At 33.5% G+C, this 20636-nt stretch overlaps 1 protein-coding gene across 3 annotated transcripts in view; it reads left to right on the forward strand.

The window, feature by feature from the left end:
- Positions 1-20323, forward strand: part of Clint1 (clathrin interactor 1) — a 57775-nt gene extending 37452 nt beyond the window's left edge. For 2 of the 3 annotated variants that reach the window (XM_046462205.2, XM_046462204.2), the window contains 6 exons: positions 3402-3648; positions 5920-5989; positions 12978-13052; positions 16253-16545; positions 18257-18461; positions 18603-20323. In XM_046462205.2, coding sequence (XP_046318161.1) covers positions 3402-3648; positions 5920-5989; positions 12978-13052; positions 16253-16545; positions 18257-18461; positions 18603-18949 — 1237 coding nt within the window. In that variant the 3' untranslated portion in view covers positions 18950-20323. The remainder of the gene's footprint in view (positions 1-3401; positions 3649-5919; positions 5990-12977; positions 13053-16252; positions 16546-18256; positions 18462-18602) is intronic. The other variant, XM_046462206.2, reaches the window with a different exon arrangement.
- Positions 20324-20636: the final 313 nt, after the last annotated feature.

The raw sequence follows: 20636 nt of genomic DNA on the forward strand, positions 1-20636 counted from the left end.
TGCCCATTTGTTTCTAAAGTTGATTATCTGTCCTCTATATGTTTATTCAGACTACTTGGTCTTCCCTTGGAGTTTCTTGCCCCCAGTAAAAACATTTACAGATTATTTTGCATTTTGACATCGAATGATCCAGGGATCTAAGATACTGTTGAGGAATAATGAAGTCCATGTAGTAAGTTTAAAATAAAGGTAAAGGATTTGAAATTTAACTTTTCCCATTACATTTTATTATGATTTTATACAGTATGTACCAAAAAGCAAATCCAAGTGAAGTTTGAACCAAAACTTTTCTAATGTAGACTTATATTTTATAAACTTTATTTTCTGTGGTGGGGCATTTGTATTTAGTTTTACATAGAACATACTGGAGCTTTGAAACATTCAGTTTTTATTCTTACCTACCAGTATAGGTGTAAGCTAGTTTTTCTTCCAAATTAAAAGGCATGTGTATAGTGCTTCAGTTGCAAGGCAGATTTTAGAAGACCTGTATTATGTATGCCTTACAATATCTCTATTAAATAAGGTGGACTAAGGACTTTATTTTTTAGAAGTAAAACCAAGGCCCATTTAGATTGTGTGGACCCACCTAAAATTACACAATAATGGAACTGAGCCTTCAAGTGCATTCTTGTAACTAATTACTGTCTTTCTTTTTCCTACCCTGATATCTTAATGGTTCAGATTTAGGGGTTCATTAAGACGTAAAAAACAAAAATGTAATCTACTTTTGAAATAGGTTCTGAAATTTGTTTAGTGTAAATTTGTTTAGTGTATTTTCAGTATGTTTCCATATTTATTTAAATCAATGAAATATCTCTATTTATGTAAGTGCCAGGGGTTAAACTCAGGGGCACTCGACCTCCGAGCCACATTCCCAGTCCTATTTTGTATTTTTATTTAGCGACAGGGTCTCACTGAGTTTGTTATTAGCTTTCGCTGAGGCTGGCTTTGAACTCTCAATCCTCCTGCCTCGGCTTTCTGAGCCACTGGGATTATAGGCGTGCGCCACAACACCTGGCTGAAATGCATCTTTTTAAAGGCCATTTCTGGAATATGATCTTTGAATGGCCAGAGATCCATTTTACAACTGCATTTCTATCTCCTTTATAAAGGAGTATGCATATGATAAACTGATAATCATAAATAACTAAATTTGGGGAAAGAGCGCCTGCTTCAGATATTGCATGCTATTTTTGTTCATTAATGTTCTCTTGGCCTGTGTATTTTTGGCTTCATTGTGGAAAACAGTAGCCATGTAATCTGTTGAGATTTCCTCATGAAGTGGGACTCAAGGAAGCGTAGGCTGGTTAGAAATAAGGTATGTTATTTTTCCCAATACTGGGGATAAAACTCATACATGGTAGGTAAGCCCCCTATTGCTGAGCTACACCCCCAGTCCTACATTCTAATATTGTTAACTTTTTTTCCTTTGCCTTTCTAGCTTCAGTATCTATGTTCCTTCTTTGTTTCCCTTCTCTGCCCACTCAGATTTTCCCTTATTGTAGTTTTCCCCATGTGTTCCCTCTAAGAAAGAATCTACTAGATTTTCTAAGTCTTTTATATAGAATGTTCAGTTGCTAGAGATAAGCAAATATGATATATCACACTAACAGGCACGCCAAAGACTTTTCGTCTTGTACTCTGAGAGAGCAGTAGAGTTTTAGACAAAAATTGCATGTTATCTCAGACTTTACCAGAATTTCAGACTTTAGTTCATTATTAGTCAGGGATTCTTGAACTTGATCACATGTGAAGCTTTCATTTCGTTGTGTGCCAGTCAGATTTATATTCTCAATTTATAAAGAAATTATCCTGCACTGACAAAACTGAATATCAAAAAGGTAAGAAATACAGTTCTACTTATAGGCCTGATTGCCGGAAGCTTTGGGTCATTTTTCGTTGGTGAGAGATTAGTAAGAGCTCTTGGCCACTTACCAGAATTATAGGTTTTCTTTAAAAATGTTTTCATCTTAGGCTGGGGTTGTAGCTCAGTGGTAAAGCACTTGCTTAGCATGGGTGAGGCCCTGTGTTTAATCTCAGCACCACATAAAAATAAATAAAATAAAAGGTTAAATTCTTTAAAAAAAAAAAAAAAGAAAGAAAGAAAAAGAATCTTTTTTTAAAAAAAATGTTTTCATCCTTTTTCTGTTTGAAAGCCATTCGTTTCTAATCCTTTATTTGTACAAGTTCTAAATTCATTCAAATAGAAGTTGCTTTAGATTAGTTTAAGCTAAATTGCATCAGTAACATCATGGTTTTTTTTTTTTTTTTTAAGAGAGAGAGAATTTTAATATTTAGTTTTCAGCGGACACAACATCTTTGTTTGTCTGTGGTGCTGAGGATCGAACCTGGGCCGCACGCATGCCAGGCGAGCGTGCTACCGCTTAAGCCACATCCCCAGCCCAACAGTCATAGTTTAAAGGTGGATTTTAAGCATTTTGTTCCAGGATATTTATAAATTAAACCACCTACTCTAAAATTAATAAAAGTAGTGGAACATTTTCCTGGTTCTTTCTCCTTTGCCCCTCTGTCTCTTTTTGTCTTTCTCTGTTTGTACCCAGGGGGAAAAAATAAATAAACCAGTGCCTTATAACTGGACAACAGACTAGTACTGACATTTTCATTCCCAACATATAAAAATCCAGGTTTTCCTCTGTTTTTTTTATGTTGTTAAAAATAGAATATTTTTAATGTGAGCAAAATGAAATCATTTCAGAAACATTTTCAATATAGGTAAGTTTCTTTGAAGCAGTTTACATATTTATGTAAAAGTTTAAACTCCAAATATAGTAAAATACAGTACAGCTGTAAAGTGTATTACCTCATATTTTCTGCATTTGCAGATAGCATTTAATCACTTGAATTGAAATAGGGTAATATTTTTAAAGTATCCTTTGAAATCGTAAAATTTTACTATGTTATATGCCTTGGTATATGAGAATTGGTGACTGAATTATGTTATTATAAAAATGGAACTGTAGCTATGTTCACAAGTACATTTCAAAAATAGATCATCAAGTGCAGATGTTTTAAATACTAGAATATTACCAATTGATTCTGATAATCCTATTTAATCTTTTAATTAAGCTTTAAATATATAATAAACAAAAACCTGAGTTCTTTTAGGTATTTTTTTATTTGTACACATTTTTGTAAAGACTTTTTCATAGCAGTGTTTTAGACTTACCTAGGGAATTCTGCAGATTCCCACTTCCCCTCCCCAGTACATACATATCATTATTCAGGAAGCTTAGATAACATTCTGTTGATCCCTGTCAAATAGTCAAAGTATAGGATTTTGGAGTTATCGTGTTTGAAATTCTCTAACTCAAGTCACTAAGGATTCCATTTAAAAATAATCCCAAGTCTTATTATTTTGCTTCATTTTTAATATCTTTTAGTGACAGCGATGAGGAAAAGAAAGCAAGAAGAGGCAGATCTCCCAAAGGTGAATTCAAAGATGAAGAGGAAACTGTGACGACAAAGCATATCCATATCACACAGGCCACAGAGACCACCACAACTAGACACAAGCGCACAGCAAATCCTTCCAAAACCATTGATCTTGGAGCAGCAGCACATTACACAGGAGACAAAGCAAGTCCAGATCAGAATGCTTCAACCCATCCACCTCAGTCTTCAGCTAAGGTGAGAATGGCCCGAGCTTACACATTACACGTAGTTTATTCTAATAAACTACTTTTACAATTTCAACATTAGTAGGCTTTGGCATTTCTAGGTAATCATATTAATTATAGATCATCTGGCATGTATTACTCAGAGTCATTAATAATAAGAAATTCTTTGGGGAAAGAAACCTGTCCAATTGTAGAATGATTATGTACTTCATGTGAAAGTAGAAATGACACTCTTGATTCATTTGGGGGAGGTTGTAAATCAGAATATATAGTGTATTTGTTTTCATCTATTATCACCACTGGTTACCAAGCCTTGAACTAAAACATGGCAGAATTAAGAAGTGACAAAAGATGAATGAATAAGAAGATGAATATATAGGAAAAAGTCTCATTTAGCCTTGAGATGGTAACTATAAAGGGAAGCTTATTTACCTCACTGCCATCAGTGCTGTAAGAAGCACTGTTTCTTGTACCTTCTTTTGTTTTTATTCACCACAAAAATAAAATCCACCTACTGGATAGCTGGCCACAAGGAGATAGTCTTTCATACAAAAATCAGCCAAAGGGGGAGATTTGCCCTGGACAATTGAATTATTGTTTTTGTCACTCTTCCCCCGTTACAGTTTTTCCATTTGTGTCTTCGCACTAGATGTAGCTAAAAGCTGAGGAAAACATTTTTCTAATGTGTTCTGCAAATTGTAGGTGACTCAAAAAACAAAACAAAACAAACAAAAAGCTAGGCATGTGTAATGGCAAGAACAAGAACTCTGACAGTTTTTTCCATGTATGTTCTGAAATGATATATAATTTTCACCCATGTGGTGTTTTTTTTTTTTTTTTTAACTTTTGATAAAAACCTCAAAATTATAAGTTAACTTTGGTTGTAGTTAAAGAGGAAATGGCTCTGGCTCTGGTTTTTTTTTTTTATGATCTTAGATTTCCCCTTCTGTAGATAAGTTACTGTTGTTAACTATATAGGATCTGGTAGGTGTTTATCATAGTTAAAACCCAAATACATGATGACTGTCATGGAAAACCCATCTAAGGTTGCATGAGGAAAATCATTATTTAACAAAAAATCAAGATTTTATCTTGAGTTTGCTTTTTGTTTTTTAACTTAGATCTACTTACCATAAAATGTTCCTTTGATTTTTACTTTGACTGTTGCTCTAGACTCTGGTGTAAAGTAGCCTCTTTAGTGGACCCCAGCCTGAATCCTATTAATGTCTGGTTTTGGGGTCTTAAAGTATTTTAAATACCAGTTTGTAGTATAGCCTGAATCTTTTTTTTTTTTTTTGGTGGGGGGGGCTTAGTACTGAGGATTGAACCCAGAACCTCATGCTTGCTTCTCTGTCCCCTGAACTACATCTCCAACCCTTGCCATGAATATTTTATGTTCGTAGTATAAACTTTTTTTTTTTTTTTTTTAACAATTAAAAAAATACAGAAAGCTGAAGTTCTTGAAGTTATTTCAATTTGGATCTCTTATATAAGTTTAAACACTATTTTGAACCACAGTATAGTAATTTTAATCCTTAAAGCTCAAATTAATATGACTAGAAATTTACAGTGTTTCCCTATTTTCTCACAATTCACTTCTAATTTAACGTGTACATAATCATGTATGTATTGAATATAAGGAACATAGATATCAGGGCACTTGGCACTATGAAGAAGACAAGAATAGTACTAGAAGTCCAGCTTTTATATTTTTATTTCAAGAACTAAATGTGAAAGAGTAAAATGGAAAGGTATATCACATAATTTAAAATTACACTAACTTGTGTGATATATAATCAGTTTTTAGAAGTTCTTAGAATTTTAGCACTGGATAAGAATTTGCTCTTTGACCAGGTGGACATTGATTCTTAGAATTAGCTAAAGAAGCTTTGTAAGACTTTATAGGCTAGCATTCCTCTAGGGACTAAAAGTATATTGTGATGGGACTCGGACATTTTTTTTCTTCTTTCTTTGTGATTCTGAACTGAATACAATCTGAAATATGTTTATTTCCAGATTGCAATGCAATTAGAAAAGAAATGAGTGTAGATGTCAGGGACTTCCACAGGGTTGGAAGTAAAATTCCTTAAAGCTTACTGCCTCCATAAGGACTCAAGTTAATACTCTTTTTTTCAGAAAGTCAAATCTGCCTTAATACTTAAGGATGGTTTTTACAGGTGTTTGTGTTTAAAATTGTAATTAGAAATTGGTAGAAGTGGTTTTAGGGGAAAAAGTAGTAGAAATTTGTTTTCTGAGCACATAATCCTGTGTGTGTTTTCAGATTTCAGTGCCTAGCAGCAAGTCATCTGGTGACCTTGTTGATCTCTTCGATGGCACCAGCCAGTCAACAGGTAAGCTTCCACACAAGTTTTTTCTTTTTAGTAACCTTGGTTTTTTAAAAATGCTATATAAAAGATGGATTGAAAAATGAAATTTTTAATCGAATTTATTTTCCTTGTGCATTAATTGGGGATACTTGTTTAATTGGATAAGTAAGAGATACGGTATTTAAATATTTGGTAACTCTCTCCCCCTGCTTTTTTCTTTAGCACCTATGGCCTTTACTCTTCTTTGGAACTATCATGTTGGTGCTTATCTTTTTGTATATGCATTTATTTCTCGAAGTTTGCTCTTAAAAGAAATATACTCAGTTTTATACCTTTTTCTAGTCCTCAGACATAAGTAGAACCTCTTTGTGGTAATTAGTAAATGTGAGTAAAATAGTATCCTCAAATCACTGTAATACTTGTATTTTAATGGCTTTATACACTTGATACAATGCTTTCTCCCTAAATAATAGTAAATGGTATTTTGAGATTTGGTATCCTTTTTGCAGTTTTCTAAGTTAAAGATTTTAGAGGCTTTATAGTTCCCATTATTAATCTTTTAAGATTAACTTGGAGAAAAAAAATATATTAAATCTGCTACTTTGATTTTTGTTTTTTTAAAATGAAAAAAGAAATTACTGACTAACAGCTTGGATATGCTTGGAGTTTAGATAAAGTCTTTTTATTCATTTATTCAGTAGATATTTATTGAACGAGACACCAGTCTGGGCACTTATGAAAGGGAGTTCTTACCCTCTTGGAAAGGTCAAGTGAAGGAAGTGATCATTAATCAAGGAGACACAGATAGTTGCCTCATTGTAAACAGACTGAGTGCTTTGGAGGAAAGGGCATTGTGTGAATGTGTGTTTAACTGCCTGCCAAATGTTTTAAGAGTACTGTGGCAAAACAGTTTACCAAAATTTCCTTATAGATAGGATTCATGACTTCTTCAGTTTGATTTCCATTATATGCTACATTTTATTTAATTCCTGATAAATTGTTTCCAGGAAAATTGATAATATTATGTTATTGCTTTTGATGCTTATGGAGTTTTAATAAACTATTGGGTTACAAGTCAAAACAGCTTAAGAAATAAAATTTCTTTTTAAAGAAACTCTTTCCAAGCCTATTTAAAGTTCATTTTACATTAAAGTGTAGACCAACAAGATTGGATATTATCTAATGTACATAAACTAAATCTTTCATTCCCAGTTGTGTGTAATGACTTTTCAAAGCCAAATTGTTTAAAAACTTGCATTGGTTTTAAATTTATGATGGAAATTGTTTTTCATTAATGCATTGGTACACGTAATTAAGTTTCCTGTTATTTTCTCCTTCCTACTTGCTGTCATAAAACTTGAACTAGTATGAACTTAAAGGATTTGTGGTTCACCCTGGTTTCTGAGATCCTTCAGTTCCTTTCCACTTTTTTCTGTAACTGTTTCTAAAATTGTTCTTTAACCTTTATTAGACTGTAATGCAAGATTACAAACAACTGCGTTACTTATTTTAGCAGTTTGTGATGTTTTTACATGTTCAAGATTTGAATTGTTTATTAACTGATAGTTGGCATGTAGTTATATAATATAGAAATAGTGTCACAGAATATCATTTATTTTTAATTTTCTGGCATGCAATAATAAAGAGCCCCTTTCATGCATCTATGGTAAGTTTTAATGGGGCAGTTAGAGAAGAATTAACTAGGACGGTCCAGTGAGTAGATGTAACTTTTTTTCTCCATGGTACCAAGATTTCTTTGAACAGAGAGAATTTTTAAATATCAGTATGCTTCTTTTGCTTGGCAAGAAACCTTTGAGTGGTTTTTCTCCTCTGATGCAAACAGTAGATTGACTAATTAAATAGAAGTAGCAATTATTAGTCAGTCTTACAGTAATTGAGACTAAGTTTAAGTGAAATCCATGGACGGTTTCTTGCCTTATCAGTTTAATTTACTTTAATATCTCTAAAATGCAACTATATGTGAATTGACATCAGAGTATTTTTTAAAGTTATCTTCTATTTGAAACACTATGTGTAACCAGTTTTTGCAGATCCCCTTCATTCAGTACATAAATTTAGTGACTTCATTTCTATTTATATATCTTAATAGTATATTTTAAATTGAATTTTGTAGTAAAAGGAAATTGGATATTAAATCTTTAGCACCTACATGAGAAGGTTTAAGAAATCTACCATATTAACATTGCTGTTTGGTATGTCATTTGGGTGTCATTTACCAGATGTGCCCATATTTATAATAGTACCATCATGCAAGTAATATGGGCACAAACTGTAAAGCTAAGCAGATATGGCATCTGTACCACTCATCAGATAAATATCTCCTTTGAGAAAATGCTCAGATTTTTTTTTTCTTTTCTTTTTTAATGTGTTATTTTATCCTTATTGTTGGTATCTTCAAAAGTATATCCGGTAAAAATTATTGTAGAATATCTTACTAAATTTAAAAGAACATATGTGAATCCTAACCATCAAGATTTACTCGAGATGATCTTGATAAATGTCCCATTGTAGTGATGTTTGTTCTTTTAAAATCTGTACTTAAATGATGTTTTGGTGGCTCTTAAATATAGTTCATTTCTAAACATTTTAAGAAATGAATAATGAAGTAACTAGAAATTAAGCCAATTAGAAATAGAAGGCCAAAATCATTCCATGTCTTTTTTAGTATAAATCCAAATTGTGTTCTTTGTCCCTTTGTAGTTAAGGAATTTAAGTCTTGGTTAACATACTGCTGCTACGTAAGAGAGTTCTCATAAAATAAATGAGGTTGAAGAGATAATACACCATAATTGGTACGACTAGAAGAACATACCTTGTAATAGGTTTTGAATTTTTTTAATTAAAAATTTTTAAAGAATTAAAATACATTAATCCATATTTTTATTACATTTGGACCATTTGCTTTGAATTCAGTAGTCACTTCACACCCGCCATTCCCTCACACACTGAGGATTGAACCAGGACACTTTACCACTGAGCTGTATCCCCAGCTCTTCTTCTTTTGAGACAAGGTCTCATGAAGTTGCCCTGACTGGCCTCAAACTTGGGATCCTCCTGCCTCAGCCTCCTGAGTAGGTGGGATTATAGGTGTGTGCCACCTCACCTGGCTCCATAATCACTATTACGTGACTTTGAATCATGTTGTTACATCCTCAGTACCCCAAATTATATTAGAATTTGGGTGGGGGTCATATATGTAGTTCAAAGCCAAGTTTAATTTTAAAAAATCATTTTTTGTTATATTCTTTTCAGTGATTATTCAAGGTAATGCATGCCCATTTTAAAAACGTAGAAAACGAGCTTCATTCTAATTTAGATTCATAAACTATTTACTTTAGTGAGCTTTCTTTTTAAAATACAATTTCTGTATTTTAGTCAAAACCTCTTGTAAGCATTTATTGTGTGACAGGTCTTTACAGCCTTCTGGATAATGTTTGTTTTTATTTTTTGTAAAGTGTTTCTGACCCAAGCTCTCATGACCATTTCCTTATGATGATGCATTCTTTTATAGAACTTTTCATTGCTTTGTATCTTAAATCATATGTTCAATTCCTTATTTTCTGGACATTAGGTTTTATTTCCAAATTTTTCACTGTTATGAACAAAGTGACATTCTAGCACTTCTTAAAACTTTCCATTTTGGTAAGAAGAAAATAATATTTCATATTACTTTGCATTTATTTGATAACTGAATTTAAACACTTTTTGTATATTTATATACTAATTGTGACTTGCCTATTCATGTCCTTTGTTCCTTTTTTCTGTTGGACGTATTCATCCTTAGTGATTTTTTTTTAAAAGTTCTTGTGGATTTTGTATAATTTATCATTTATGTGATTTTTTTGCATTTCATCATTTATTTTACTTTTGTATAAGAATTCTTCATGCAAAAGTTGTTTTTTTTTTTTTTTTTATGTAATCCAGATTAAATTCTTTGTTAGAGAAAATTTCCATTTCTAGTTGATGCTCTGCCTAGCCATATTTTTCTTCTTCACAGTATTGCTTTGGAAAATACATGTTCCCAGCTGGTGATTGTAAATAACCTCCTTGCTGCCCTGAAAAGGCAGATGGAAATGGTTCATTTATAATGACAGCTCTCATGTGGGAATCTTGAAGGATGGCTCCTGTGAAAATTAGCAGTCTTTCACATGCAGCAGTTCTGGTAGAATCTTTGATGTACATTTCCTTAGATAGATGTTATTGGGGAAAATGCTTGGGCATAAAAGTTTTCTGTTGAATTTAAAACACTAGTATGAGTATCATATGTTTCTCCTAGGAGAGAAACTTTTCCTAAATAGTGTTTCAATTTTTGAGACAATTTTCACATATTACCTTATATAAAGTACTAATTGAAGCATAACATGGTATTTGAAAAGATTGGAGAAATAAAAGTCAAATCTCTGTCAAAGAAAAGTGGCTTCTATTTGTAAAATAGCTATGTGCATGTTTTCATTATTTACTCCCAGTATTCTTAAATTAATAATGTTGAAATCAAATTCCTGTAGTATGGGTGAGGGGGAATTATATTTACTGTAAATAAGTTATGAATAAAAAAATTATTTCCATGTAGTTGGAAGAGGGTGGAGCAGCAGAATAAACAAAATGTAGATAGATATTTATCTGAACTATTAAATCCAGAAAGTAAAATAAATAAATCTTACCCAGTTTTTAAGTTGTGATCAGTGATATTCAGTACTTTTATCTGCAACATGAATTTTCTTTATAGCTTACACTAGTTAAGATTTGAAAACCCCTACTTGTTTGATAGAATAAATTACTAATATTTTTTCACTGCCTTTCTGGATGAAGCAAATTAAAATAATCTCCAATTTTCAAGTCCCTTAATGTTACAGTAATTGATTAACTACCATCTTGTTATCCAACAGTGTACTTTGATCAGTGTTTTTAACATGAAGGAACATTACAGAAAACAAACATGAATATTAAGCAGCAACTGTTTGCAACATTCATTTCCCTGTTAGTTCTTATTAATATCGTGTTTGTTTATTGGTTTTTAACGTCTAGCTCACTGGTCTTTTGTACTCATCACATTTTATCATGATGTATGTACCTTTAAGGAAAAGAAAACTAAATCCCTCTGATATTATCTTTTAGATTCTTTAAACTGTAGGCATGAGCTGTAGTGTTAGTTGGAGTGTGGAACCTGTGGTTCACTGGTGAGTGAGAATGTATACGTGAGCAAGTGCACTTGTAATGTGGATGAGGAATGAGGAATTAGTTATGCCTTCTGATGGTTGACTACAGTAAATGTGCAGTAAAAAGAAATACATATACATCTATCAGAAACTGATTTGTTCCTTTTATTACTGCTGGCCATTTATTAAGAAAGGGAGATGGTTCTAGTTTAATTAACCCAGTTGAGTGTAGCAGATGGGGCAGAATGTCTTGCAGCGATAAGACAATTCAGAAATGGCACCAGATGTTGAAAGCTGTCCCTGGTGGTGTTTGAGTGCAGCCCAGATGTTCCAGTCCCACCTGGCTAGTTTCTGAGCACTGCAGGCTAAGCAGCTGTGATGTAACCTATATAATGTTCACATAACACTAAAAGCACCATAATTGAACTGCTGCACTAGACTTCTAAGGTTGTGACTCTTTAAGAGGTGAAATCTTTAAGGACAGACAAAAGTAAGGACAGCTACTTAGGGCTTTAGATTTTTGACTATTTTCTTGATAATTGAATTGGAGAAAATGAAATATTAAAACTTGAAATATTGCTCTAATTGTAGATAAAAGTAAATACTTTTATCCATGTAGTGTTTATAAATAAAACTTGGATAAAAATGTGATATGTACAGATAGATTGATTTGCAGACATGATTGGGATCTTGTCACTCTAAAAATACTAATTTAAGGGGCTGGGGATATAGCTCAGTTGGTAGAGTGCTTGCCTCACATGTACAAAAACCCTGGGCTCAATCCCCAGCACTACCAAAATTAAGAATAAATAAACAAACAAAAATACCGATTTAGAAGTAGTAGCAAAAAACGGTTATTTTTTCCATACATTAAAAAAATACAAGTATTTACACTTGGGCCCTAAGCAACTCAGCAAGACTCTGTCTCAAAATAAAAAGAGAACAGGGTGGGGATGTGGCTCACTGGTTGAGTTCCCTTGGGTTCAATCTAGTACCCCCCCCCCCAAAAAAAAAAGTATTTACTCTTTTATGGAGTAAACAATGGGGAAAAATAGTCTACTAAGATTATTACATTGGTTTTTCTCCCTGTATCTGTTTAAGTTAATTTTTTTAAACAAATCAACTTAGAGCTTTTCCCCTTTTAATGTAAAAACTTTTTGAACATATGGAAAATTTCACTGTTTTCTTACTCTGATTCTTTTGTTTATTAAATGCTACTTGTTCTGTACCACTTGAAAGAAAGTTGCAAACACCATAACATTTTGCCCCTAAAATACTTCACTTTATTTCTCCTTGCAAGGACATTCTTCTTTATAATAATAATATGATTATACCTATAGCATTAAAACAACAGTGCTGTTTGATATACAGACTTTATTTTAATTTCCCCAGTGTCTCAATTCTGTCTTCAGATCACCTTTTAAAAACTCTCCAAGTCCATTCAGGTGTTGTGCATTTCACTTCCATGTGTGGATATCTTATTCCCTAATAATAATCTTACTCAGTTTTAAGCATCCCAGGGAAGATTTTAACAGAGAGCATAGTTGAGTGCATAAACCACTGGTCCTCATAATACTTGTGAAATGTGGGTGAGGGATACCTTAACCACAAGGTAATGTGTGCTGTCTTACCAGGAACTGGCCTGAGGCCTGAGAGTGCTAGTTTAGAGGAAACCTGATGTGAGGAAAGCCTAGGGCAGCCAGTAGCTTCTGGCCTGGGGCCTGGGGCCTTTACCATTGTATTATTGTTGTTTGGTGCTGAGGAAGCTTTCGGGAATTGCACACAGTGTTCTCTGATTCTACCAGTTTAACTTTTTCCTTACTCTTAACTTCTAGGAGGATCAGCTGATTTATTCGGGGGATTTGCTGATTTTGGCTCAGCTGCTGCATCAGGCAATTTTCCCTCCCAAGGTACGAGATGGTTTGATTGGCCAGACATCCTGGTGGGTAAAAAGGTTATCAATACAAAGCTCTCTTCCCTACAGTCAACTTTTTTTTGTTGTTTTTATCCTTATCATATTTAAAATTCATAATTCCCAAATAACCAATTCACAAGGTATTTTATTAGGCCATTGTCTTTAATGTTTCAAAAGAGTTCATTTGGTTGGATACTAAGGTATACGTTTAAAAACATGCCCATATGCATATGTAACTTTTTTAGTTGGGGGGGGGGGCAAATAAGTATAAATAATCTGTTTTTAACATAAATAATATGATATACATTTAGTTTATATAATTTTTTCAGGTATGAAATGTACCAACTTTCTGAAATGGACTAGTCAGGCAACTTTCTGAAACTGTTAGCCAGCAACACAGCAGGCGGAGGCAAGAAGGTCACAAGTTTGAGGACAGCTCAGGCAACTTAGTGAGACCCTGTCTCAAAATAAAAAATCGAAAAAAGGGCTAGGGATGTAACTCAGTAGTAGAGCACCCCTATGTTCCATCCCTACTACTGCAAAAAATTAATAATAATATAACTAGGAATAATGTTACTTGTCACAGTTCTTTAAAGGATAAAGTAATGTCTATAGAAATATGTAGAATAGAGACTCAGCTCATTATTAACTGTCTTTTTTCCTGTAGGTTGTGAAGGGGTTGTTTTATAAAACTGGACAGTCTACAAGAAAATATTTAATAATTTACCTATGAAAATTTTAAACATGAGGTGAGACAGGAAGGAAAAATGTAACTGAGTTAGTTTTACTATGTATTACAGGTAAATTAGTCTTGCTGTTAAGCTGTGTTAAAATTTATATTTAGTAATGTCTGATTTAGGTTCCTAAGGAGGTAGGAAGAAAAATGCATAGCTTTTAATGTGGTTTGGGGTTATTTTCATAGCCTACTTTTGTAAATTCCAAGTACTGCCCAGGAACCAGAATTATTGAGTAATTAACTGCTTTATTTTGGAAGTGTGATTGCGCCTTCTAAGGTTTGATACCTTACTTTAGGCAAATCAAAGTAGAAGATAAACATTGCCCTAATTTTACAGACTCCCTGTGTAATTCTCAAAGTTTTTATGTATATAAATTTGCCTACTATGCAAATAATTTGAATATGTTAATGTTGCCTAAGTGATGTATCTCTTCATCTGTATGCATTTGATTAATATAACCTGATCACCATTGTGCAGGAGGCTGAAACTGTTGCAACAATGATTAATCATTTCTGAACAGTATATGCCCCACTAGAAATCACTTCCTCTCATGATTAATCATCTCAAATACTGAGTTTTCAGATGGGGCAACATATTTTGCCCCAGTTTTTATTCATATGCTGCTTTATTATAGATCAAGCAAATAGAAAATCAGCATAAAGTTTACATTTATCCAGCAGCTTAACTTAAATGAGCTCAAATTGTTTAATATATATAGAACTAATTGTAAAACTCTAAATGTCTTTGGTTTTGTAAAGATCAAAGACATGCTTTAGTAGAACCCTGAACTAATGAATATTAGCCCAGTTCTTGTATTAAATTGTTGATAGAGCTTGGGGTTTTTAAGTGATTGTTTCCTCTTTTGAGGGTGCTTACATTTTAATATGGTAATAGAAGAATATAATTTTAAAGACTTTGTGTTACTGTTCTCTTTTGATATTTAGCATAATGAGACATAGTATTGCAGTGGTTGGTTACCTTATAAGCTAGACAAAATGTATCTCCAAGTTGTAAATGAACATAGACTGCAAGGAGATGGTGTTAATTAACTTGGAATACGTACCATTCACTTTAAGATGACAGTTTTTATGTAGCTTATTCTTTCCTTCTGCTTTTTCAACTTCATTACTAATATTTATCCATTTTTTTCTTTTCTTAGAAAAATTCATTTACTTAGATTCAGGATAGCCTAGTTTAAAACAATTTTTTTTAAAAGTATCACCTGCCTTTATAATAATTTTATTCCAGATAGTTAATATTACATATGCAGACTTCACAGAAGCATGACTTACACTTTCATATGGCATGCCCAAAGAAGAGAGAGTGCAGTGCCTCACCGGGACTTGGACAGTAAATTCAGAGTCACAACAATCTTAGGTGTCACTTAGTGTATGTTAAATTATTTAATCTTTACAATATAGATTTAAAAGGGAAAGCACAGATAGGTAAGTAATTTGCTAGGGGTCACATAGCTAGTAAGGTATAAAATCTGTGCTTTCAACCACTATAATCTTAGCAGTTAACCTGTCAATTTTTTATTGTATTCAACTTCAGATTCATAATTATACTTTGAAATATAGTGGTAGCATTTTGTTTCTGTTTTAATGTTAGCATGAGTTTCCCTTTTGCCCTTTATATTTAAATACATTGGACATTTTCAACTGAAGCCAAGAAATGTACTAGCAGCTATATCATGACTTTGGCCCTTATGGTATTAATGGAAGCATAGTCAAATGAGAATTTCTTAACACTAGCCTGTAAGTTTTTTCCCTCCATACTGTTGTTTTTTCCTGAATTTTTTTTTTTTTTTAGTTGTAGTTGGACACAATATCTTTTTATTTTTATGTGGTGCTGAGGATCGAACCCAGTGCCTCACACGTGCAGGGTGGGTGCTCTACCACTGAGCTACGGCCCAGCCTTCCCTCCATACTTTTTAAAGAAATTTAATCTTATGAATTTGAGGTTTAAAACATGACAAATGAAAGATTTCTCCTTGAACCTTTCCAAACAGTAAGTGAAGTAAATTGAGTTCTCTGATTTTACAGAGTGTCTCCTCACTTGAACATTTTGTAGCTATCAGCAAAAAGTTTAACCAGTTTAGAATTTTCTCTTGCTTTTTCAAGTCCCAGACTGGATCTTATCTGTTCAGCTGGAAATAGATTTGATACGAAAACTTGGTTGAAAGGAAGTTTTTATGGTAATTTCTGTGTGTCACCTTCAGACCTGCAGGAGATGGGTTTTACTTTATATGTGAAGTTTAATTTTTTTTCTTTGTCACCTTGTTAACATTCGTGTAATATTCATGAGAAAGAATAACGTCCAGATGGAGACAGTACCTGCAGATGTTAATCAGGATGGACTCCGATCAGTTCTAATTAGTTTCAGTTCATAGATGTTATATAAGTTTGTTCTGTGCATTTCAGAAAGTTTCTTACCCTTGTGGTTCTTTTTGTTTTAGTAACTGCAACAAGTGGGAATGGAGACTTTGGTGACTGGAGTGCCTTCAACCAAGCCCCATCAGGGCCTGTTCCTTCCAGTGGCGAACTCTTCGGCAGTACCTCTCAGCCAGTAATGGAACTTGTCAGTGGCTCACAACCAGCTTTAGGCCCACCTCCAGCTGCCTCAAATTCTTCAGATCTGTTTGATCTTATGGGCTCATCCCAAGCAACCATGACATCTTCCCAGAGTATGAATTTCTCTTTGATGAGCACTAATGCTGTAGGACTTGGTTTGCCCATGTCGAGGTCACAGGTAAGTTGTCTGCTTCCCTGGGAAATTATGATTTCTAATCTTCGAGATACTCTAATTAAAGGATAGTGTGAGAAAAGATAAGCCGTGTGTGTGTGTGTGTGTGTGTGTTTCCATGTTGCTTAACAATAGGTACAGTCTGAGAAAATTGACATTAGCCATTTTAGTCATTGTGTGAACATCATAGTGCACTCACAAAAGCTGAGGTGGCTCTGATGACACTAGGCAATATAATTTTATGTGGTCCATTGTTGACCAAACATCATTACCTCATTAAGCAGCACATGATGGACATGTGGGGGGAGGGGTGTTTGTGTGTGGGGGGGGAGCTTTACACATTGCATTTACTTTATACTCTTTTGCCTAGTATAGTCATTCAGGTTGGAGAAAGCAAGACCTTCTCACTCATAGTCCCTGTAAAACCAAACATAGTGTCTTCCCCAGAGGAAGAAAATTCAGAATATTAATTGAATTGTAAAAATTGGTATTTAGTTGTGTTTAAAATTTGTTTTTAAGAAAAATACGTTATGTTGCTTCACCCATGACAAACATTCTCTTGTTAAATTTCTGGTTATGTTCTTGAAGTATCATTGTTTTAAACAATCATTGCTAACGTAGAAAGTCGTGTTCCCGAATGGTGAAAGTTTTTCCCTATTCTGAGCCTGCTCTCCATTATATAAATGTTGTAAGGCTCCTCCTTTGGTTTTTGTTATTAAAAGGGGAGCTTAATTCACTTTATATAGTTAAATCTAAATTACTTATTATCAACTTAGAATTTATACAAATGCAGGGTTGTAAAATAAGTTTCTCAGTTGTACCAGGAACTTACTATTTTTGACTCAAGGTATTGAGAATATCTGTTTATAATACTAATTACTCATTGTAATTCGTGAGAATTTCCTCTTTTGGGTGTTAGGATGAAAGAAAAGAAGAAAGAAGCAGAAGGGTAACTGCTGCGTATATCAGAAATCAGCCTTAACACGTGTTTTAAGCATAAAGCCAGTCTGCTTTATTTGCAGTGGTAATAGTAACTATGTTATATGTCTTTATGTTGGTCCATTTTTTAATTATTCTTCCTGTTCCTAGACCTTTCCTTTTTTTTCTGTTCTGTTCATAATTATCCTTTGTAACTACCTGGCATCTCTGCTTCTTTCTCCTGAATTTCTCCTTGCTCCTAAATTGGTCCGTGTGTATATCAAATTCCACTAGTTGTACACTTCAGTTAGTAGAAGTATGCACAGAGCAGGGAAATGGCAGCCAGGATATGTGAAATATAATTTGCTGTTAAAATGGTTTTACCTTTTATAACTTGAGAAATCATAACCTGAATTATGTTTTCTAAGAATAAATTTCCACTTGTGTATTTCCTCAAAGCTAACCTGGAGTTGGTAGTTGCTCTGAGCATTTGCCAGGGATGGTGGCTTCTAGACTTTGGGTTATGGGTAGATATATTATTGGTGGCTTCTAGACTTTGGGTTATGGGAGAATAATTGTTAGTATAGATATATATATTGTTGGGTTTTTTGAACCCAGAGCTAATTGAGACATTAGAAGGACCTGTTTAGAAAGCTAATGATTCAGAGTACTGAAGACAATAACATAAAACATTTGTGGTTCTTTTGGTTTTAGAAATTCATTATTGTGATTAAATTGCCATCTGATAATCTTTATAGAACAGATGCTTAATTTTTAGAGCATCTTTTTTATTTTTCAGCCTTTGCAAAATGTTAGCACAGTGCTGCAGAAGCCTAATCCTCTCTATAATCAGAATACAGATATGGTCCAGAAGTCAGTCAGCAAAACCCTGCCTTCTACTTGGTCTGACCCCAGTGTAAACATCAGCCTGGACAACTTACTACCTGGTATGCAGCCTTCCAAACCCCAGCAGCCATCGCTCAATACAATGATTCAGCAGCAGAGTAAGTTAAGTCCCATCAACACATTCCACTTCTCTCTGTACTGGTAATCTTTTTCCCTGCTGTCAGGACTGCTTCAAGCATTGTATTTTTCTGTGAATCTAAGAATTCGTTTGGTAAAGTTCTTCTTTTTTCTTCTGGTAGATATGCAACAGCCTCTTAATGTGATGACTCAAAGTTTTGGAGCTGTGAATCTCAGTTCTCCATCAAACATGCTTCCTGTCCGGCCACAAACTAACCCTTTAATGGGGGGACCCATGCCTATGAGTATGCCCAACGTGATGACTGGCACCATGGGAATGGCCCCTCTTGGAAATACTCCAATGATGAACCAGAGCATGATGGGCATGAACATGAACATAGGGATGTCAACTGCTGGGATGGGCTTAACAGGCACTATGGGAATGGGCATGCCCAACATAGCCATGACTTCTGGAACTGTGCAACCTAAGCAAGATGCCTTTGCAAACTTCGCCAACTTTAGCAAATAAGAAATTGTAAAGAAGCAGATTGAATGAAGAATTTTTAGCTGTGCAGATAGGTGATGTTGGGATGGAAAATGCTAATAAATGCCCCTTTCTTTTATGAATTAATTGAAGTAAACCTACATAAAGAACCAAAAAGGCTGTTTTATAAAAGTGAAATATCTAGTATTTCAGAAGGCCAAGCAGAAGCACTTCAGTTGAGGCAGTCATTTTTCCCAGTGAGGATAGACCACAAATGGGGTGATGAGACCATTGAAAGCCTTTATAAATTGAAAAGCCCAGTAACATAATTTGTGGAGAGACTGGAGTAGGGCTGAATCTCTAATTTTATACTTTTCTTTTCCTGAGGAACTTGATTTTTCTGTCCCTGAATCGCCTTGTCATAATTGGGTCTGTTCCTTTTACTACCACTCTTGAGTCCATATATGAAATCATTAAAGTTGGATGATCAGTTTTTTATAAAAATATATATTTTTGTCCAAAAAAAAGGCATACATATGTGATTATGGCTAAATCAAAGGTAACTGGAATGTATATACTTTTGCTAATGTTCCAGCAACACTGCTATTATACTATTCCAAATTTTTATTGTAAAAAAAATCTCTTTAAGCAATTGGTGATAGCTATGGAACTTTTCTCATGTCTTCTGCTATAATTATCCTGTGCAGAACTAGGAAAAATATTTTTTTCAGGACTGCTCTATGGTTTCCTTTAAGAGAAGAAATAAAAAACCTTCAGTATTTTTTGTTTGTTTTCAGCAGTCATCATTTACAATTTGCAGTGATTAACTTGGCAAGGCTTTCTTCCGTGTTTATCCCTGTAGCCATCATTTAAGTCAGAAACAGTCAAAGAGAAAAATATTTATTTTTTATCTTTTTTGTGTCTTTTCAAAAGATTGAAAAGGTAAAAATCCATTAAAACCTTAAGTTAAATATAAATGTTAGAACTCAACAATGTTTGCTTTTAGATTTTATACAGTATTTGTTTTGTTTTGGTTTTGAGTGTATATAATATGCCATTAGCAATACGGTTCCAATAGAGAGGAGTTGAAATATATATTATTAAAGGAGACCTGTAGCAGTCAAAGATTTTATTGATTTAATGACAAATAAAGGAAATTAATTAAAATGTTTTTGTTTTCCTGCTGTAATTCTGCATTAAGCTCACATGAAAATCATGATTCTAGAGTTTGGAATGCAAAATTAAATGTTTCAACCTCAAGCTGGGAATATTTTTTAAAATAAATACTATAATATAGGCATCAGATTATTACCTCCCCACTTTATGTTGAAAATTTTTTTATTAAATTGATAAAACTTTGTTTTCATTGTATTCATAATGTTCTGTTATACATAACATTAAAATGTTCATTAAAATCAATGTTGAACTGCTGCTTCTTTTATTCTGTTAGACATTTGAGACCATTTGAGGAAAAAATAATTATAATTTGGGCAAAGTAATTTTTATAAATAATTTAGAATTATTTAATGACTTCTCTATTCTTTCCTATCAGACTCTACTGTTAAGAATTAAAAATGAAGCGCAAAGATATCCTGACCTGCTCCATTCTTGCTAATGTTCCATCTACAACATTTCTAATTAGGCAGAAATTCATGTACTTCAGCTAAGTGGTAATGAAAAGTGATTCATTTGCTGAATAAGAGATGAGAGAGAGTGTAATTAGCTGACTGCG

The sequence above is a fragment of the Marmota monax genome, unplaced genomic scaffold (genome assembly GCF_021218885.2).
Source record: "Marmota monax isolate L192 unplaced genomic scaffold, Marmota_monax_Labrador192_F-V1.1 WCK01_AAM20220418_F8-fsc00236, whole genome shotgun sequence".
Classification (NCBI taxonomy): Eukaryota; Metazoa; Chordata; class Mammalia; order Rodentia; family Sciuridae; genus Marmota; species Marmota monax.